The following is a 16,320-nucleotide window of genomic DNA, read 5'->3' as shown; positions in this document are numbered from 1 at the left end:
GTTTTGCCATCTCCCTCGGGGCGCTTGCGTATGGCTACCTCGCTGCTATTATCAGCATGACGATGGGGAAGCCGGCTTTCCTGATGTATATGGGGCTGGGTGATGAGAGCGGCGAGGTCTTTCACGACAAGGAGAATTTACAGGGGGCTATCACTAGTGTTTTTCAGGTACTATACCTATTCCTTTTATGCAGTATATGCTGACGACGAAGGCTGGTGCCATTATTGGCTGCCTTTGTAGCTGTTATATCACAGATACCTACGGACGCAAAGCAGGAATGGTGTATTGCTCCATGCTGTCTATTCTAGGCGCGGCAGGACTGACCGGCAGTCCGAATATTGGAGCCTTCATCACATTCCGCTTTTTTGCTGGTGCTGGGAGCTGGGGATACACGGCCGTCGGTATGTCTCAACTGATCTTTGAGCTGAAGACTTCTAATGCCGTTGAACAGCCCCGGTCTACTGCTCCGAGCTGGCACCCCCGTCTGTCCGGGGCTTCTTCGTCGGCATGATAGGCGCAATGCTCGGTCTCGGCTATGCCACAGCAAATTACTTCGGCCTGGCATTCTACTACGCCTCTGATCCGACGGTTAGCTGGCGCGCTCCACTCGGCCTGCAGCTCTTCTTCCCTCTCATGATCCTGTGTCTCCTCCCATTTGTTCCTGAATCTCCGCGCTATTTCCTCATGGTGGACAAGAAGGAGGAGGCGTGGTCCGTTATCGAGAAACTACACGACGATCCCACTGACAGCGAAAACGAGTTCGCCCGCCGGGAATTCTACCAAATGGCACAGCAGGCGGCGTATGATCGGACCATTAACTCGTCGTGGGTAGAATTGTTTAGACGATCATCGTACAGAAGGCGTGTCCTGTTCGGGATGTTCTTGATGATCCTGTGCCAGAGTACTGGAGAACTAGTACTGAATCAATACGTACGTCCTACATCCAACCCACGGTGTTCAATAGATGATCTAGGACCTAACAGAACAGGAACCAAAATTCTACGCCGAACTCGGCTACAACACCCTCCAAACCCTCATCCTACAGACGGGGAGAAACTCCATCGCCTTTTTGGGCAATCTAGTCGGCGCATTCATAATCGACCGCTTCGGCCGACGCAAACTCCTCCTCACCGGACTGGGCGGGTGCATCGTATGTCTCTGTATCGAAGAAGCCATGGTAGCCCAGTACGCAGACGAGGGTACAAATAGAGCAGGTCTAGGCGTTGGCGTTGCAGCTCTATATGTCTTTCTCCTCTTCTTTGCCCTAGGCATGGACGCAGCGTCTTGGGTGATTTTGTCTGAGATTTTCCCGAATTTTATACGGGCCAAGGGATATGCTGTTGCTGTGGCCACGAAGAGTGCGATTAATTTGGTGTATTTGCAGGTTACGCCTATGGGGTTTGCGAGGTTGGGGTGGAGGTATTTTATGGTATCTATCTCCTTCCCGATTCACTATATCAATTATGTGTCTCTATTGAGATACCTTTGTTTCGGAGTGTAAATGACTAACTGCTTGCTGGTAGGTATATGTTAGTATCTCCGTTGTGGGATTTGGCCTGCTGTATTGGGCTGCGCCCGAGACGAAAGGGATTCCGTTGGAGGAAGTTGCGGCGTTGTTTGGGGATAAGGACGATATTATGGTTTATCAGGATCAGATTCATGTGAATGAAAGCACGCGTAAGGTTGTTGTTGTTGATGAGAGGAGAGATCATACCGGGATGGGACAACAGACAGTGCAGGAGCATACTGGTCGTGAGGTTGATAAGGAGGGTGTTTGATAAGTTATATATATACATTTCCGCCGGGGGTTCGTGATATATACTCTGTAACGCGGCGTGACCCAGGCGGATAAAAAAGGGGATATGCCAGTCCCATATAATAATACTAGTGCTTATGATTGTCCTGCCATAATTTATCGAGAAAGGTCGATACCGTCGAATATACCATTCGGTCGTAAATATACTAATTGGCATCATACATGCTGGCATTATTAGCACGATTTCGGAAACTTACCGTTCCGTCCCAGTTTTTGGAACATGGGGTACCGTTGTGACAGTTTGGTTCGGTGGGCCCGAGTGCGGGGTGCCTGGGGTTCCTGAATCCTCAGGCACCGTTTGTATATGGCAAAGATCCCTGCTGAACAACGTGACTTCTTCCCCGCGCTTTCTGTCTCTTCTCTCTCTCCTTTTCTCTCTCTCTCGTTCGCTCTCCATCCTCTCGCTACCATCTAGGTCATGCCTCAACTCATATCTTATCCAAATGCCTATCCTTTACTGCCCGCTGTGCGGTATTCTTTTGCTATCCGATCCCATCAACGAAGAGGATCCAGGACCGCCATTATCGCGTCGTAGGCCCTGGTTCGCCGAAGTGCGGGGCCTTGTCCTCCAGCATGGGAAGAAGCCCCAGGACGCCGATGCGGTGCTCACCGGCATAGGCATTATTCGCGATGATAACGTCCTGCTCGCACCCACCGATAGCGATGTTTCGTACCCCGGCCACGAGAACCTGGACAAATGGGTGCTCTGCGAGAGCTTCGAACAAAACGGCGGCTTCGGCTTTCATGCTGCGTGCTGGAAATTACTGGTTCTCAGGCTAGGCCCCATGTATGAGGAATTCAAGACGGACTTGTTGACCGCCATGTTCTCGCTCTTGTGGTCGACCCCTTGCGTCGGTTCTTCCAGCTTTGATTTTGGGCACGACTATAATGGCGCGGAAATATTACGAGGCATCCGTGTGCGTCCCTGGACCACCACCGTGGGCGCGCATTTATATGCACACCCCTTTCATATTCTCCAGCTCGATGACGTGGACGCACCCGTAACCCCCGATACTGCGGAAGACACGCAAAAGACCGAGTGGGGGCCCCGCCTTTTCGGACTGCTTCCTCCTGAATTGAAGGACGCTGCATTCTCGTATCTAACTTACGACGAAGTGGAAATTATGCGACTTGTTTCACGAGACATGGCACACCTTGCTGCCGATCATAAGCTCCCGCAGGAGTACTGGAAGAGTAGGTTCATGCTTGGACAGGAGATGGACTTCATCTTCCCAGACCTCAAAGAAAAAAGAAATTGGTGCAAGATATTCTTTGCTGTTAAGGCGTGTTTGGACCGGAAAGACGGACCCATGGTTAACCGGAGGCGCATCCGAAATCTTATCGAGCCTATTGCCGCTCTACTAGAAGATCGCACAGCCATGGGACTACCTATGCCAGATGGACTTCCTCTCGTGCCCGTATATTGGCAGAACGGCGTCCGTTGTATGAAAAGCCAAGGGGGTGAGGAATATGCGTATGTCAACGTGGATGAGCAAGATTTATTTTCCAGCAACATATCTCCCTTCGATCCATACCGTGTGCTTCAGCTTGGATGCCGTCGGCTTAACTGGGTGATGTACCCTTTAGAACGATTAGACCAGACCCATTACAATGCCATAGTAGTGTCAACAATTCGCCTCGGTTCGCGCTGTTTTATTTCCGGAATCTGCATGCTTTCGGATCCTTCGGACACAGCTCAGGCGCCTTGGGTTGGGTATCCTGAATGCACCAAAAAGGTGTGGATCAGAATACCGCCGGCGACCAGACCCGAGTCAATATCCGTTGCGTTTTGCTCTCAGGGACTCAGAGGAATAAGGTTCGATTTCACAAATTCGGAGTCATCGGTCTGGGTTGGCGACAGCTCCGGCATGGGCGTTGCCTGCGGTTTGCTGTTTGTTCCAGAGAGTAAACCATGGGCCCTGGTAGTAGGAGCAGATGTAAGTCTCAATCCATTGTTAGAACGCATCTAACAATTGCAAAGCATTTCAAGCTTGTCTCGCTTGGCATTGGGGTATTATCAACAAGTTCCCCAACGCCTCCCGAGCAACCACGACAAACTCTACCCACTGCACTGTCGCACTTGTGGATCAATGGTATCCCGCGCCATCATGGTTTAATCCTAGGAGACCCCCGACCGCCGATTGCTGCATGTCCATTCGAGCCTCTCATTAATTTGGACTTTGGCGGACCGAAGGGCCTCCGCCTATCTGCCTTGACAGGATTTGTATTCTACATGGGGAAAGACGACAATCCAATTCTTGGAATCGAGGCGATTTACGCTGATGGAAACACGGTGTTTGTGGGCCGCAGAGGCGGATGCGAGCTGTCTTTCCCCGTTGATGGACTGGAAGGGGAACGAGTAAATAGGGTCGGTGTTTTTGATAATTCCCGGCTCTCTGGCGATACCCCGTCCACCGAGGACCGTTATTTTGGAATACAGGTCTGTATTGGCTACCTTCACTCTGGGATTGGAGGCTAACATTCAAAGCTTGCCACTAATTATGGCCGGACCGCCACGTTCGCTACCATCAAATCACGATTGGCAAGAACTGTCCTTTACTCCTCCAACAGATACCCCCAATATGCCATAACTGGGTTCGCGATTGGTTATGTGGTATGTATGGCCTAGTATCTGAAGCCAGAAGAAGGATTAACTGGACCTAGCCGCACAAAAATCAACTGGGCCGTCTTGCCTTGCAATATCAAACATCCGAACCGCCGGGCATTACCCCACCCGTATCGTTCAAAATGTCACACGAGGCACTGTACAGGAATCTAGAGTACGATAGCCGGTTTTCAATGTTCACGGACTACCCGGGTGCCAGTAGTTACGAAACTCATGCAACTCTCGCCGGCGTGCGAAGAGTCCAGGCGTCCGTCGGAGTCGAAGGCAGATCTAGAACCCCAAATAGCATATGCGGATTGAAGTTCGAGTACGATGACGGTAGCATATCCATAATAGGACAATGGATGGACCCATATCAAGCCTTGAAGCTCGGGCCAAATGCACAAATCCAATCTCTGACAGTCTGGGTAAACCGGCCGCAAAAGGGGCAAATCTCGGCTATAAGGATCGGGACTAGTGATGCGCGCTCTATAACATTTATTCCACATGGGGTTCGGAGTCATCCAGGCGGAGATTTAAGGCACGAATACGGCACTGGACCGGGTGAGCAAGTTGTAAGTACACGATTGAGACTAACATTGACCGGAGAGTTATTAACTAGGTCGACAGACGGATATATTCTGGATCTTGAACGACTCGTTTGATCGACTGCGTGCTGTCGTAGACCGAAAGGATCAGCGACCATCAACCTTACTCCCTAATCAATACCCCCCATTCGACGCAGTGCAAAGGCTATACTTTCAACAAATAGCGGGCGATGGGTCCAGGGACCCGGTTGTTGCAGCCAAGGGTTACTTCCTCGAAACGGCGTTAGTTGGGCTGAAATTCGTTTACGCGTCTGGGAGCAAGGCGCAGATCGGTGATACCACGGACGCTCCTGACCATCGTGTGAAAGTTCGCTTTGTTAAGCAGGGACGCGTCGTGGGTATGCTTGTTGGAATACGGGACAACCATATTCGCTACCTGAAGGTACTCACTGTTGGCCTTTGTGGGTATTGAAGGAGCAGTCAGCTAATCAGCAATATAGTTCCACCTCGATTATTACCGGAAGCCATTATCCAAGAACCCGGTGAAGCAATTCAGCTATAATCTAGACCTGGTTTCGCCACTGGAAGATATTCACACCGCAAGATACAAGTGCCAGAGCGCATGGTGCAGGGACGCAGAGGCGGCAGCGACGTTTCCAAGAGCCCAAGCCAATCACAATGTCTACGCGCCACCAAGTAGCGGCGGTTCACTGGCGGGCTTGTATGTGAGGTGTCAGCAATTCTCGTGCCTAGGTGCATTATACGAGTAGGGTTTTAGAAGGGATCGAGGGAGACAGTGTTGGTGCTGTATTTCCGTGGGTGCGTTTTACTATAGGGAGCATAGGGAGCATGGAGCAGGCGCTGGGGCTTTTCGGGTTAACACTGATTATTATGATATCATCAGCGAGCGTAGAATTAGATGTAATTATCGATGTATTCCTAGACTAGCCAATACAACCATTAGCGAGTTGTTACTTTGGGTGACCCGAGTAGAGGCCGAGATTCTGAAAGTCGTTATCGTTTGCAGAAAGGGAGACGTTGTACGGTATGTTAGACAGTCGATGGTGCTAAACAACATTGAATTTGGTGCTTGTACCGTACCGTACCCGATCAAACCACGTGTACCGTGCTTAATCATCTGGCGCCCGGACCCACCTGGCGCCCGATTTCTACATACAACAACACCGCTGAATTGAAGCTTTTAAACTACATACATTCTCTATTTTTTAAAGATCTCTTGGTGTAGCAAACTTGACACGCTGAAAAACCTATATACGCTTTTTAATCATCACGAAAGCGGTGGAGGAGGTGAATCTGGCGTCCTTGACGATTTATTATTATAGAGGCCTCCTCAACAACCTCAGCTGTCTGAGCAATGATATCCGGCTTGTTTTGAGGTGTTGATGGTATGGATTACTTCTTTTTACCCTTCTTAGTAGTTCTGATATTATTTTAAAGCTGACTCTCCGCTTCCTTAGCTATCCGCGCCTCCTCCTTTACAGCCTCTTTTTAACATTTCTTCTCCTCAGCTTGCTGCAGGCGGAGTTACTTATTAGATGCTTGGATCTGCCTTTTTTCCTCTATAATACATTTCTTCTCCTTCTTTTCTTGCTGGCGGCGAAGTTTAGCTTCTTCTTTTAAAGTTTTAGCAGCTTGAATTGCCTCTTCCTTCTCTCTCTGGAGATCCCGCGCTTGCTGGATCTTCCTTGGAGAATAGAACACTGCATTGCCGCTCTCTGTATCCTGGAGTTATAATAGAAGTGGTTTACCACGATGGCATCTCTTCTTTTCATTTACCAACACTTTCTCGAGGCCCTGGCAGCGGGGTTTCAATATAATATTCTCTGTTAAGAGGTAGTGCATGGTAGAACTTAAAATCTTAGTATCTTGGTGGTAAACATCAGAAACAACCTTTCTTAAAAGTGTTTCTATCCTCCGCCAGTCCTCTGCTTGCAGTACTGACTTTGACGATTCGCTAGATAACGGTCTTTCCTCCGGTATCTTAGTGAACCTTGCTAGAACGTGCTCGGGGTTCCATGACCATATACCAACAGATCTCCATGAACTCTCAATATTTTTTGACGATAGAGCTGTATCCCAGCTCCTCCAGAAGAGTGCAAAGAAGTCTCGCTTGGTAATTACACTAAGGCCTTGAGAATTATGCAAGAATCATTCCAGTTAGTTGCCATACGCCCTGGATAGAGAAGAAAAGATCCCAACATCTAACAGCTGCAGCGAATGCGTAGAATGAGGCGGAAACATCATAGTTAGGATCTTATTATCGTCACAATAGTTTAAAAACTTCATCGTGACGTGAGATCCATGGCCATCAAGGATTAGAAGCCGCCAACGCCTTCTAGCTTTCTCCCGGGTCTCACAGTTAAATACATCTCGAAGCCACGCGTATCCAATCTTGTTGTTGGTCCAGCCAGATGGTGAGGCTGCAAAAAAATACTGTTGTGAAGTTATATTAAAGTCCTGCAGCCAGCTATCCTGAAGGTTTCCAGATACTACTTGATATATAAGACCAGGAGAAAGAGAGGTCTTATCTGCACAGATACAGGCAATTATAGTAATCCATTCTCTATTACCATCCTGAAGGCATTGTCGAATACCTTCACGCTCGTAGATGCGCCTAGAAAAGACCCTCTTGCCTTTAGGAAGGATTCCTATAAGAAACCCTTTTTCATCCATATTATAGATATCCTCTTCCCGGATCTCATATTCCTTCATCTCCCGCTCCAGTGCATCAAATATAAAGAGTAATAGAGTGCAGAATCAGCCCGCTTGCGTGAAGCATCCATGGCAGTTGTATAGCGGTTGACAAGCTCGTCCTCGTGTTGCTTTAAAAAGCGCGAAACCCAGTTCTTTCCAGGAGGTTTTCTAGCAATTTCCTCTGCAAAATTAGTAATCATCTGGTGGGACGGGAATAGGCCAGTTCTTGTCAATTTATTAATATAATTCAAAAGGTCTTTAGTCTGTTGGTGGTTGAGAAATCGTTGGTTGGTATACTGCTCTTCTTTCGAGCGTTGAACCCCGCGATGATGTCTTGAAAGCATTGACCGGCTCAAACCAAAGTCTTTCGCAACTTTAGTATAATTGATCGATTCGTTAGGACCCAAGAAATCTAAATATGCTAACGCCTCTTCAATTGAAGCCATATTGAATGAGTTATGAGGTGTTGAAGTTTACAGGAAAATGTCGGTGTATAAGAGAAATCGGGCGCCAGGTGGGTCCGGGCGCCAGATGATTAAGCACGGTAAACAACATCGCTGCCTCATCTTTCTTTACGCCTTCCAGACAAGCGCCATTCCTCAAAATGGCAAAAACAATTCTAGATATCGTCAAAGAATGCGACAAGTATTGCCTCTTCCTGGATAATGCAATAAACGCCTACTGGTCGGTGGCTCCGTTGCTGACTGCGGTACTAGTTTTCCATCGCATAATGAACCAACCCTCCAATCCGAAGCTCTGTCTGGGTCCTACGCATTCAGAGTAAACGGCTGCCAAGCTATCCTAGGCTACATTCTACCAAACATCGTCGAGAAAATGCACTGGTCCGAGTCCTGGGTGATCAACCACCAGGAGGAACGCACAGTAACCCTCGCAACACCAGCCAATGCAACACCCGAGATGCGTTCGTACGTTGTTAAAGAAACGCTCCAAGTTACTAGACAGCTAGGTACGACTGAATTATTAAAAGGCTGGCGGGGCGAACGGTTCCCTGTCTATGGACCAGACGGGGAAACTCTGCTAGAGATGGAGCGCTGCGCAAGTGCCTTGTTTGGTATTGTCACGTACGGTGTCCAGCTTATTGCCTATGTCCGAGATGAGCAAGGAATGCGATTATGGATTAGCAGGAGGTCTGAAAAGAAACAGACGTACGCGGGTATGTTGGATACAACTGCAGCTGGCGGTCTCGTTGCTGGGAAGTTGCCAATTGAAGGTGTTATATGTGAAGCGCAGGAAGAGGCGTCGATACCAGAGGATGTGCTTAGAGAAAGGGTTAGACCGATGAGCACTTTGACCTATTTCCATATCCGTGGAGACAAGGCTGGAGGGGAAGTTGGGTTGTTTCAGCCGGAGGTTGAGTATACGTATGAACTTGAGCTAGATCAAGATGTGGTGCCGCAGCCAAGGGATTCGGAGGTTGAGGGTGTCCAGCTTTATACCGTTGAAGAAGTGCTTAGCGTGCTGAGGAAAGGACGGTTCAAGCCGAATAGTGCTATTGTTATTGTGGAATTCCTGATACGGCATGGGATTCTAAATGAGCACACCGAGGAAGACTATGCGGAAATTTTACTCCATTTACATCGGGCGCTGGAGATTCCCTTGTGCATTCTGCCGTCTATATGAGACTATCTGTTGTATATACACTGCTACATGTTGGACTTCATTTCTCGCCACTCGGACAGGAAATTTCTTGATTGAACTGTATCAAGGTGTTCCGCCCCCAGGCGATTGGTGCGAAGCTGCAAACACTCCGTGGTAAGGTTTATCGCATCCCTGTGATTGCCCATGGATTCACATGTGAGTGCAAGCGTTTGCATACTTTTCAACGTGCTGGGATGATCAATCCCTAGCTGCTGCTTCTTACTCTCGAACACCTCAATTTGCAGCTCTTCTGCCTCTTCAAATTGTCCCTGTTGCCCGTAGGCCGAGGCCAAGTTCCCCAAGGATATAAGGGTAAGCGGATTGTGTTTGCCCAGTTTATTATGAAACGCATCTATCGCTTGTTGGTGCAAAGTTATGGCTTCTTCATATCTGCCCTGATTTCCAAGAATTATTCCCAGACGAGCTATCGCTGACAGGGTCTCTGGGTGTTCTGCACCGAAAGCTCGCTTTGCAAGATTCAAAGCCCGTATCCCGATCCTTTCCGCATCCTCCAACCTTTTTTGCTTGAGATACACACTGCCTAAAATACGCATACTGTTGAAAGTGAGTGGGTGTTGAGGGCCTAACATCTCTTCGGCTCGGAGCAACACTGCACTACATATCTGCTCCGCCTCTTCATATTTACCTTGGCATACGAGTACCGAGCCGCATTTGTTATGTGCGCGCAAGGTGTCCTCTTCCCATGGCCCTAGTTCCTTCGTATAGCCATCTATCGCTCGGCGGTACTGGGCTTCTGCCTCCTCATAGTTCCCCTGTTCGCGGAAGATAGAACCAAGGGTTTCCATACATTGCAGAGTACGCACGTGTTCAGGACCCAGTATCTTCTCAAAGCCCTCCAGGGCCTGTTCCTGGATTGACTGAGCCTGTGCATAGTAGCCTTGCGAAAGGCGGACCACAGCATATGACCCTAAGGTCCTGAGTGTGTTTGGGTGGTGAGGTCCAAGAGCCATATATTGGCCCTCTAGTACTTGCTCCATCATCTGCTTCGCTTCCGTGTACTCGCCCGTATTGGAGAGCACTACGCTGACGTTATACATACTATCCAGCGTCTGTTCGTGATCCTTCCCGAGGTGTCTCTGTCTATCTTCCAAAGTTTGAACATACAAAATCTTTGCTTCTCTGGCTCTTCCATCGGATGACAGTAAATTCCCAACGATGTTTAATAAACCACTGTACCGATTCCGTACAGTGCGGAACTCGTGGTTTTCAATCGTAGAAAGAATGTGTGGAAGGTATGACCGCCACAACTTTCTTTCTTCGCGCTTGATATCTGAAAATAACCTATCCATATGGTCCACCGTCTTTATTATCCATGTCGCAAAGCTTCCGTCCTTTCTCAACCATGTCTTTGTTGCAAGATAAACAAGTCGGTGCAGTGTCAGATTCCCACTTTCAAGCTCTTCAGAAACGAAAGAATAACCCTTGAGCAGGCCCAGTGCCTCGATCCTTTCTTTATCGGATGGCGACGGCGGAAAGAGGGACTGCGGGATATTGCGAGGGCTAATACAAGCCATGAATGAAAGATAGTCCACTGCCAACGGGTCCAATGATCGGATCTGGTAAAAGGAAACGAGCCATGCGGTTGTGACTGGGTTTTTCACATCCGGGTAACGACCATCATCCTCAAAGTCTTCGCCCAATAGCTCGGCCATATCCCCTTCCTGTGCGGTGATAAGAGACAAATAATCTTCCAGCCTGGTAATGTCGTTCTCGTTGATATAAGCAGCTGCCTGGCTGATAGCAAGTGGAAGAAAGCAGAGTTCTCTAAGAAGGGCAGCTGTTGCATCTGTGTCCTTCAGCAGCTCCTTCCGAATAAAAAGCCGATGCAGCATTTGCAGGGCTGTGTCTTCATCCATGTCAGGAATCCGAATCACATTCGACGATGCTAATTTGACAGCCAGTCTCCGGTTGCGAGTGGTAAATAGGATGTGACCAGTTTCTTTCTGTGGCAGTAGACTCTTCAGCGCTGGGCCAGTTTCAGTCCCTTTCGTCCACATTTCCATGTCATCGGCATTGTCAAATATCAGGAGCCACTTTCCAGAGCTTTCATGGCTCAGGTAGGCCTTCACCTGGTCCTTCACCGTGGCTGCATCATGCAGGGCGAGTCCGGTCAGTTGGGCGATGTCCATATATGCCTGCTCAATGCTCTCATAGCTCTGGCATGGGATCCAGAGCACCGACATGCCAGGATCCCTATCCCTCATTCTGTAAGCGAGTTCGAGCGCAATCTGAGTCTTGCCGATTCCTCCAAGTCCACATATGGCGGTTTTACTGGCCTGGCCTGGGGATAGCATAGATTCTTCCAAAGTGGCGATGTAATTCTCGCGACCAACGAACGCCTTGTTTCTGGAAAACGGAACCATCCAGTGTCGTTTATGTCCCTTGCACTTATCGTAGTGTACTGGCACGATTACTAAAAGCGCCATTGTGTACGCCGCTGCTGCAAGGGCTGCATACCCCTGCCATTCCTTGGACTTGTGGGAGTCACAGTAGTCACATACTCCTCGGATCACCAAGCATTGAAGTTGGTCCAGCAGCCCTGCAGCTTCCATTTCAAAGCAAAGGATATTGAGTTCATGTGCAATGGAATCCCGCGTTTTAGCATCTTTCAAGACTTGGTTGCCAGAAGCTATCAACCCATAATGAATGCGTGGTTCGTCATCATGCCGAGGCTCACGGTGTACCAGCTCGTCTTGATCGCACGTCGAGCAATCAACGTCGGTGTTCTGGTGAATATATCCTGAGTTGAACAATATATCGCGATCTGGGCGTGAGAACTGTCCTTGCCTTAGACCGTTCGATATCGCCTGCGCAAGTTTAGACCGTCCCCCTACTATATCGTCGCTCCGCAGCTGAGATACAGCGGTCAACAACACCTGAGGCGGCTTATTTAATGCACCGACCCGTTCAAATCGTCCTGAATGCAGTGTCTTGCCATGGTCATACTGTATCACACCTCCTGATGTGGCGCTCGGTATCCCAACTACGACGTCCCCAAGACGCACATCTGCCTTGGTGGGTACGCCTCCCCCGATGCCCACCATGAGGCCAAATTTGAGCGATCGGAACGTGGGTAGCATATGCGCCAGAACTGTGGTCGCAGATATCGTACCATAGACGCCGGATGGTAAGCACGCGATGACGATGTTGTGGCCGTGGATGCTCCCAAGGGTGTAGCAGTTGTGGTCGGTCGATGGCTGAGCGAGGCTACCGTGTATCTCGTCGAGCATCAGTTTGGCTGCGGCCATCTCCAGTGGGAGGGCGCAGATCCAAGCGATCGAATACGCATCATGGGAGAGGACTCGCGGAGGCATTTTGTGCCCCTTGCCCCTTCCTTATTTGATTTAGGTTGCTTGGATGTTTGTCTCCTCGTTTTGCATTTGGAGAGGGGTAAGCATGTTATATGTGGTGAATACAAGGCTGCACCTCAGCCTCGCGATTGGGCGCAACACTCTTGGCAGTGAAATTGAATGGTTCTTTACCCGAAGGGGCTGTCAAATACAGGTTTGAAGAATGGACCAAGTACCTACACTGTCATACTCTGGTGATCCTTAGATAGTGGGGTGGTTTGAGCTGGAAAATAGATATATATCAATGTCAAGTAGGTGCCCTATTTGGCAACTGATGGCGCGGTTTTCTTGAAGCATAGGAACCCTTATAGTATAAAGCACACCGGACTGTTGAGAGAGTCGCTTAGGCGGGAGTTGCCCACTGCAGCCTCGTCTTGGCAATTGGGCTTCTGTGGCTGAAACTGGTGGTGACAGCCTTGCGTTTTCTGTAATAAAACCCTGCGCATCCCCGACTCGCCTTATAATCAAGACAATCCGCTCAACTGGAGACAGCAAGGTGTTGTCATTCTACGACTGAAAGGACCATGGAGCGATTTCTAGCTCGATATGGACCTAGTAGTATTTGGACCAGCAGTTTCCCGCTCCCACTTGTCCGTTTGGTTTCTAACGGGGAACTCCTCCTCCTTTGGAAGGAAAACCAAGGTGATATATTGGTACTGCAATGTATCGTTAACCCTGAGCCTCTCGGGGTCACTCGCAGGATCCGACGATACGTGCTGAATGGCGCAAAAGAAGCGTGGAGGTTGAAAGAGTCTTACAGAGACACTTTAGCGATGGAAGCTGTTGCTGTAAGTAATATTTTTTTTTTCCGTCCTATTGATGGCGTGATTCTTTTGGAATATGAATTTTGAACCATAATAATACGGAAATCTATGTCAAGTCGGCAATTATCGCCCAGATAGCCATCACCATGCTCAGTCTTGCGAAATTTGATAGTGTTCATTGGTCTGCTAGAGCGCTTGCGTACTCAAGTCTCATTTGCGGTATAACATCGACATTTTATGCCTTCATGGTCCAACAGCTTTTGAGCGACCTACATAGTCCCGAGGACGTTCGCGCTTGGCTTACGACGGCACGACACACTGGCCCTGGTTTCACAGGGTCGTCCTTGGAGGTGAACGTGCAGCCAATACAGAAGACAGAATTCCGTCTATTGCAGCTGCGGTTACTCTCACAATGCCTAGCAAGCTACTGCGAATGGCAGTCGTGGCGTTATTCGTGGTGCTGGGCATTTCTCTCGGCTCTGTGTATCAATCTGGGCTAGGCACCGTCGAAGGTCAGAACGCCGATATGTGGGTTTTGATCGTTTTTATGGTCGTCTTGAGCTTGGTGCTCTGTGACTCATTCCTACCAATGGCAGTGGCTATGGTAAATGGTGCTGAACCAAGTACAAATGATGAAGAGCTCCCTGATTCGGGAAATGGTGCACCTACTCCTAGCTCAGGGCCAGGTGGTATTATAAGAGATGCGCTCGAGGCGTCGATTAGTGCGCAAGAGGAGAGTGTAAATGCACAGAAGGGCCTGCTGGCTCTGCTAAATGCTCAGCATCGCGGCCGAGCACCCACACTCGCTAGGATTGCATCCGGCTAGTCTTGTATATTCCCACTTGTCCTTCTTTAATGGCTTCCTGCAATAGTCGTGATCGCACCGAGTCGAGTTATCGTCCTCTGTGCTGGAGGATTAAAGAACAGCGTGGCCCAAGCACTATTATATAGTCAGACATTATTGAGTCGCCTCGCCTTTTTGTGTAACTGGATCCAACACCTTGTAAACAAAACTTCCAATGATCACTATCAACTATATATGATGCAGCTCAGCCCTGGAAAGGCGTATTGGTGCTTGGTGGTAACGTAATGTAACAGATGAGCAGCGTCGCCAAGCCGATCCTCATTCTGTTCTTGTGGACAGTAATAACTGTCACCCCGCAACTCGTCTTACAGCCGGCTGGACTGTTCAATTAACATAGCAGACATGGAAAGGGTATGTGGTCCGTTCGAGTCCCTGTATCGTTGCTGATCCATCCTAGAAACATAACCCAGTATCTGGTCTCAACCACTGCCCCGCTGAGATCGTGCACCAGGTGCTCGAGTTACTCTCCGTTGCTGACCACCGTGCACTCTGTCTGGTCAATACAGAGTTCCGCGCAATCGCAGAGCCATTCTTGTACTCAATAATTCAGTTCGACTGGCAGTGGGATGACGACGAACCTCCTCCCCTAATACCAGAACTCCTACGGACCCTCGTTGCCAGTCCCCAACTGGGCACTTACACCAGAAGCTTCCACTTGACTGCTGACCTGTATCAGAGGCACAAGTCTAAAACTATTACCCCTGAAATGATTATCGCCGAGCCTGACCTCGGCCTATGGATCCCGGCTATCCAGCGCACTGGAGTCCCGTTTCGCGACATTTGGATCCAGGAATTGCGCAATGGTAGAGTAGACGCCTTTATTGCTCTCCTACTAGCGCAGCTTCCAAACCTCAAATATTTATGTCTCAAGGGTGGTTTCCCTCGACAGACCGCATGGATTCGCATGATGTTTGGTTCAGCCCTCTGCGAATCGGGCCGCTATACGCTGCCCAGGTTTCAACACCTGCGAGATGTGACATTCCTTGCATGGGAAGGAGATGACCCAGTGCGAGACCAATACGGCAAGAATACACCGGCCATTTTACCATTCTTCTATCTACCAAGCCTTGAGCGCATGTCGGCCTCCATTGAAAACCCAGAGCCATTTACATGGCCAGTAGCAGAGTTACCTGCGCCGGAAAAGCTGGAATTCCTCGATTTAAGGACTGGCTGCCATGAGCATCTTAGTGAAATTCTCCCGGTCACCCAGAACCTTAAGGTTCTTGACTGGAGATTATACATTTATTCAGGCCCCAAAGATACTTCCCGTACCCATATTCTTGAGCTGGATCCGATTCTGCCCGCCCTGTCTCATGTTCGGAATACATTGACGGACTTGACTGTTATGGTTGTCTACCGACCTTTTTCACCTCCTATAAAAGTCATGGGGTCGTTGCGAGGGATTGTCTACTTCGACAATATCAAGAAACTCAAAGCCCCGTGGGCGATGATGGTGGGTCTTGCAAAAGACACGACAAGGCGTTTACAAGACGCAATCCCCAGAAATGTGGAATGCGTTACGATAACCGACCATCTAGCATCACAGCTGCCAAGTCCCAGCCCTGGGAGGCCTGATTGGGAATGGGATGATTCGTCCATGATTGAGTTGCTTGAATATTGGCTGAAGGAATGGAGGGAATGCACGCCGCGTCTTCGCCGGGTTGTTCTCGAGAGCGTAATCTTGCATCTACAGCCAGAGCAATGGGGCAATGAGGCGAGAGCGCGTCTCAGAGACCTGGGCACCCGGTTTGGCGTTCTCGTTGACTTTGTCGAAGTAGAATACTAAGGCTGAGGTGTATGCCTTGCCACGCTATACTGAGACTTCCAGGCTCTTCACTTGCTTATTTCAGCATTAACCAAGGAATTTCAGAAGTAGAATTTCTGCATTCCATGCAAAGTCAGTTGAAATTGGGAACAGTAATATGATACATGCAACTTTTATATGGATCCACGGGAGTACCGCTGAACCACAGCTAT

At 49.1% G+C, this 16,320-nt stretch overlaps 6 protein-coding genes across 6 annotated transcripts; 5 read left to right on the top strand and 1 right to left on the bottom strand.

The window, feature by feature from the left end:
* Positions 1 to 292: 292 nt before the first annotated feature.
* On the top strand, positions 293 to 1,778 carry ASPSYDRAFT_213500 (uncharacterized protein; the record flags this gene model as incomplete). Its single annotated transcript, XM_040844072.1, has 4 exons — positions 293 to 401; positions 452 to 930; positions 989 to 1,429; positions 1,524 to 1,778. 4 exons carry the CDS (start codon positions 293 to 295, stop codon positions 1,776 to 1,778), a joined length of 1,284 nt encoding a protein of 427 aa, XP_040696689.1.
* Positions 1,779 to 2,173: 395 nt separating this feature from the next.
* Positions 2,174 to 5,943, top strand: ASPSYDRAFT_51561 (uncharacterized protein). Its single transcript, XM_040848309.1, has 6 exons — positions 2,174 to 3,753; positions 3,798 to 4,256; positions 4,305 to 4,430; positions 4,481 to 4,996; positions 5,052 to 5,411; positions 5,470 to 5,943. The coding sequence occupies exons 1-6, from the start codon at positions 2,260 to 2,262 to the stop codon at positions 5,737 to 5,739; spliced, it is 3,225 nt and encodes a 1,074-aa protein (XP_040696688.1). The 5' UTR covers positions 2,174 to 2,259; the 3' UTR covers positions 5,740 to 5,943.
* Positions 5,944 to 8,288: 2,345 nt separating this feature from the next.
* Positions 8,289 to 9,325, top strand: ASPSYDRAFT_163523 (uncharacterized protein; the record flags this gene model as incomplete). Its single annotated transcript, XM_040843172.1, has 2 exons — positions 8,289 to 8,329; positions 8,401 to 9,325. The coding sequence occupies 2 exons, from the start codon at positions 8,289 to 8,291 to the stop codon at positions 9,323 to 9,325; spliced, it is 966 nt and encodes a 321-aa protein (XP_040696687.1).
* A 23-nt stretch (positions 9,326 to 9,348) lies between these two features.
* Positions 9,349 to 12,678, bottom strand: ASPSYDRAFT_163813 (uncharacterized protein; the record flags this gene model as incomplete). Its single annotated transcript, XM_040843197.1, has 2 exons — positions 9,349 to 11,157; positions 11,239 to 12,678. The coding sequence occupies 2 exons, from the start codon at positions 12,676 to 12,678 to the stop codon at positions 9,349 to 9,351; spliced, it is 3,249 nt and encodes a 1,082-aa protein (XP_040696686.1).
* A 1,212-nt stretch (positions 12,679 to 13,890) lies between these two features.
* On the top strand, positions 13,891 to 14,304 carry ASPSYDRAFT_36972 (uncharacterized protein; the record flags this gene model as incomplete). Its single annotated transcript, XM_040845489.1, has 1 exon — positions 13,891 to 14,304. One exon carries the CDS (start codon positions 13,891 to 13,893, stop codon positions 14,302 to 14,304), a length of 414 nt encoding a protein of 137 aa, XP_040696685.1.
* Positions 14,305 to 14,685: 381 nt separating this feature from the next.
* ASPSYDRAFT_95242 (uncharacterized protein) lies at positions 14,686 to 16,129 on the top strand (the record flags this gene model as incomplete). Its single annotated transcript, XM_040853094.1, has 2 exons — positions 14,686 to 14,694; positions 14,741 to 16,129. 2 exons carry the CDS (start codon positions 14,686 to 14,688, stop codon positions 16,127 to 16,129), a joined length of 1,398 nt encoding a protein of 465 aa, XP_040696684.1.
* Between the last annotated feature and the right edge of the window lie 191 nt (positions 16,130 to 16,320).

The sequence above is a fragment of the Aspergillus sydowii genome (genome assembly GCF_001890705.1).
Source record: "Aspergillus sydowii CBS 593.65 unplaced genomic scaffold ASPSYscaffold_18, whole genome shotgun sequence".
Classification (NCBI taxonomy): Eukaryota; Fungi; Ascomycota; class Eurotiomycetes; order Eurotiales; family Aspergillaceae; genus Aspergillus; species Aspergillus sydowii.
Note: the sequence above shows the minus strand (reverse complement) of the source record. Positions and strands in the feature narration are given on the sequence as shown.

Coding starts and splice junctions, on each gene's coding strand:
- ASPSYDRAFT_51561 (XM_040848309.1), top strand. CDS start 2,260: ATGCCTATCCTTTACTGCCCGCTGTGCGGTATTCTTTTGCTATCCGAT. Junction 4,431..4,480: donor GGTTCGCGATTGGTTATGTG/GTATGTATGGCC, acceptor AACTGGACCTAG/CCGCACAAAAATCAACTGGG. Junction 4,997..5,051: donor CTGGACCGGGTGAGCAAGTT/GTAAGTACACGA, acceptor CTAGGTCGACAG/ACGGATATATTCTGGATCTT.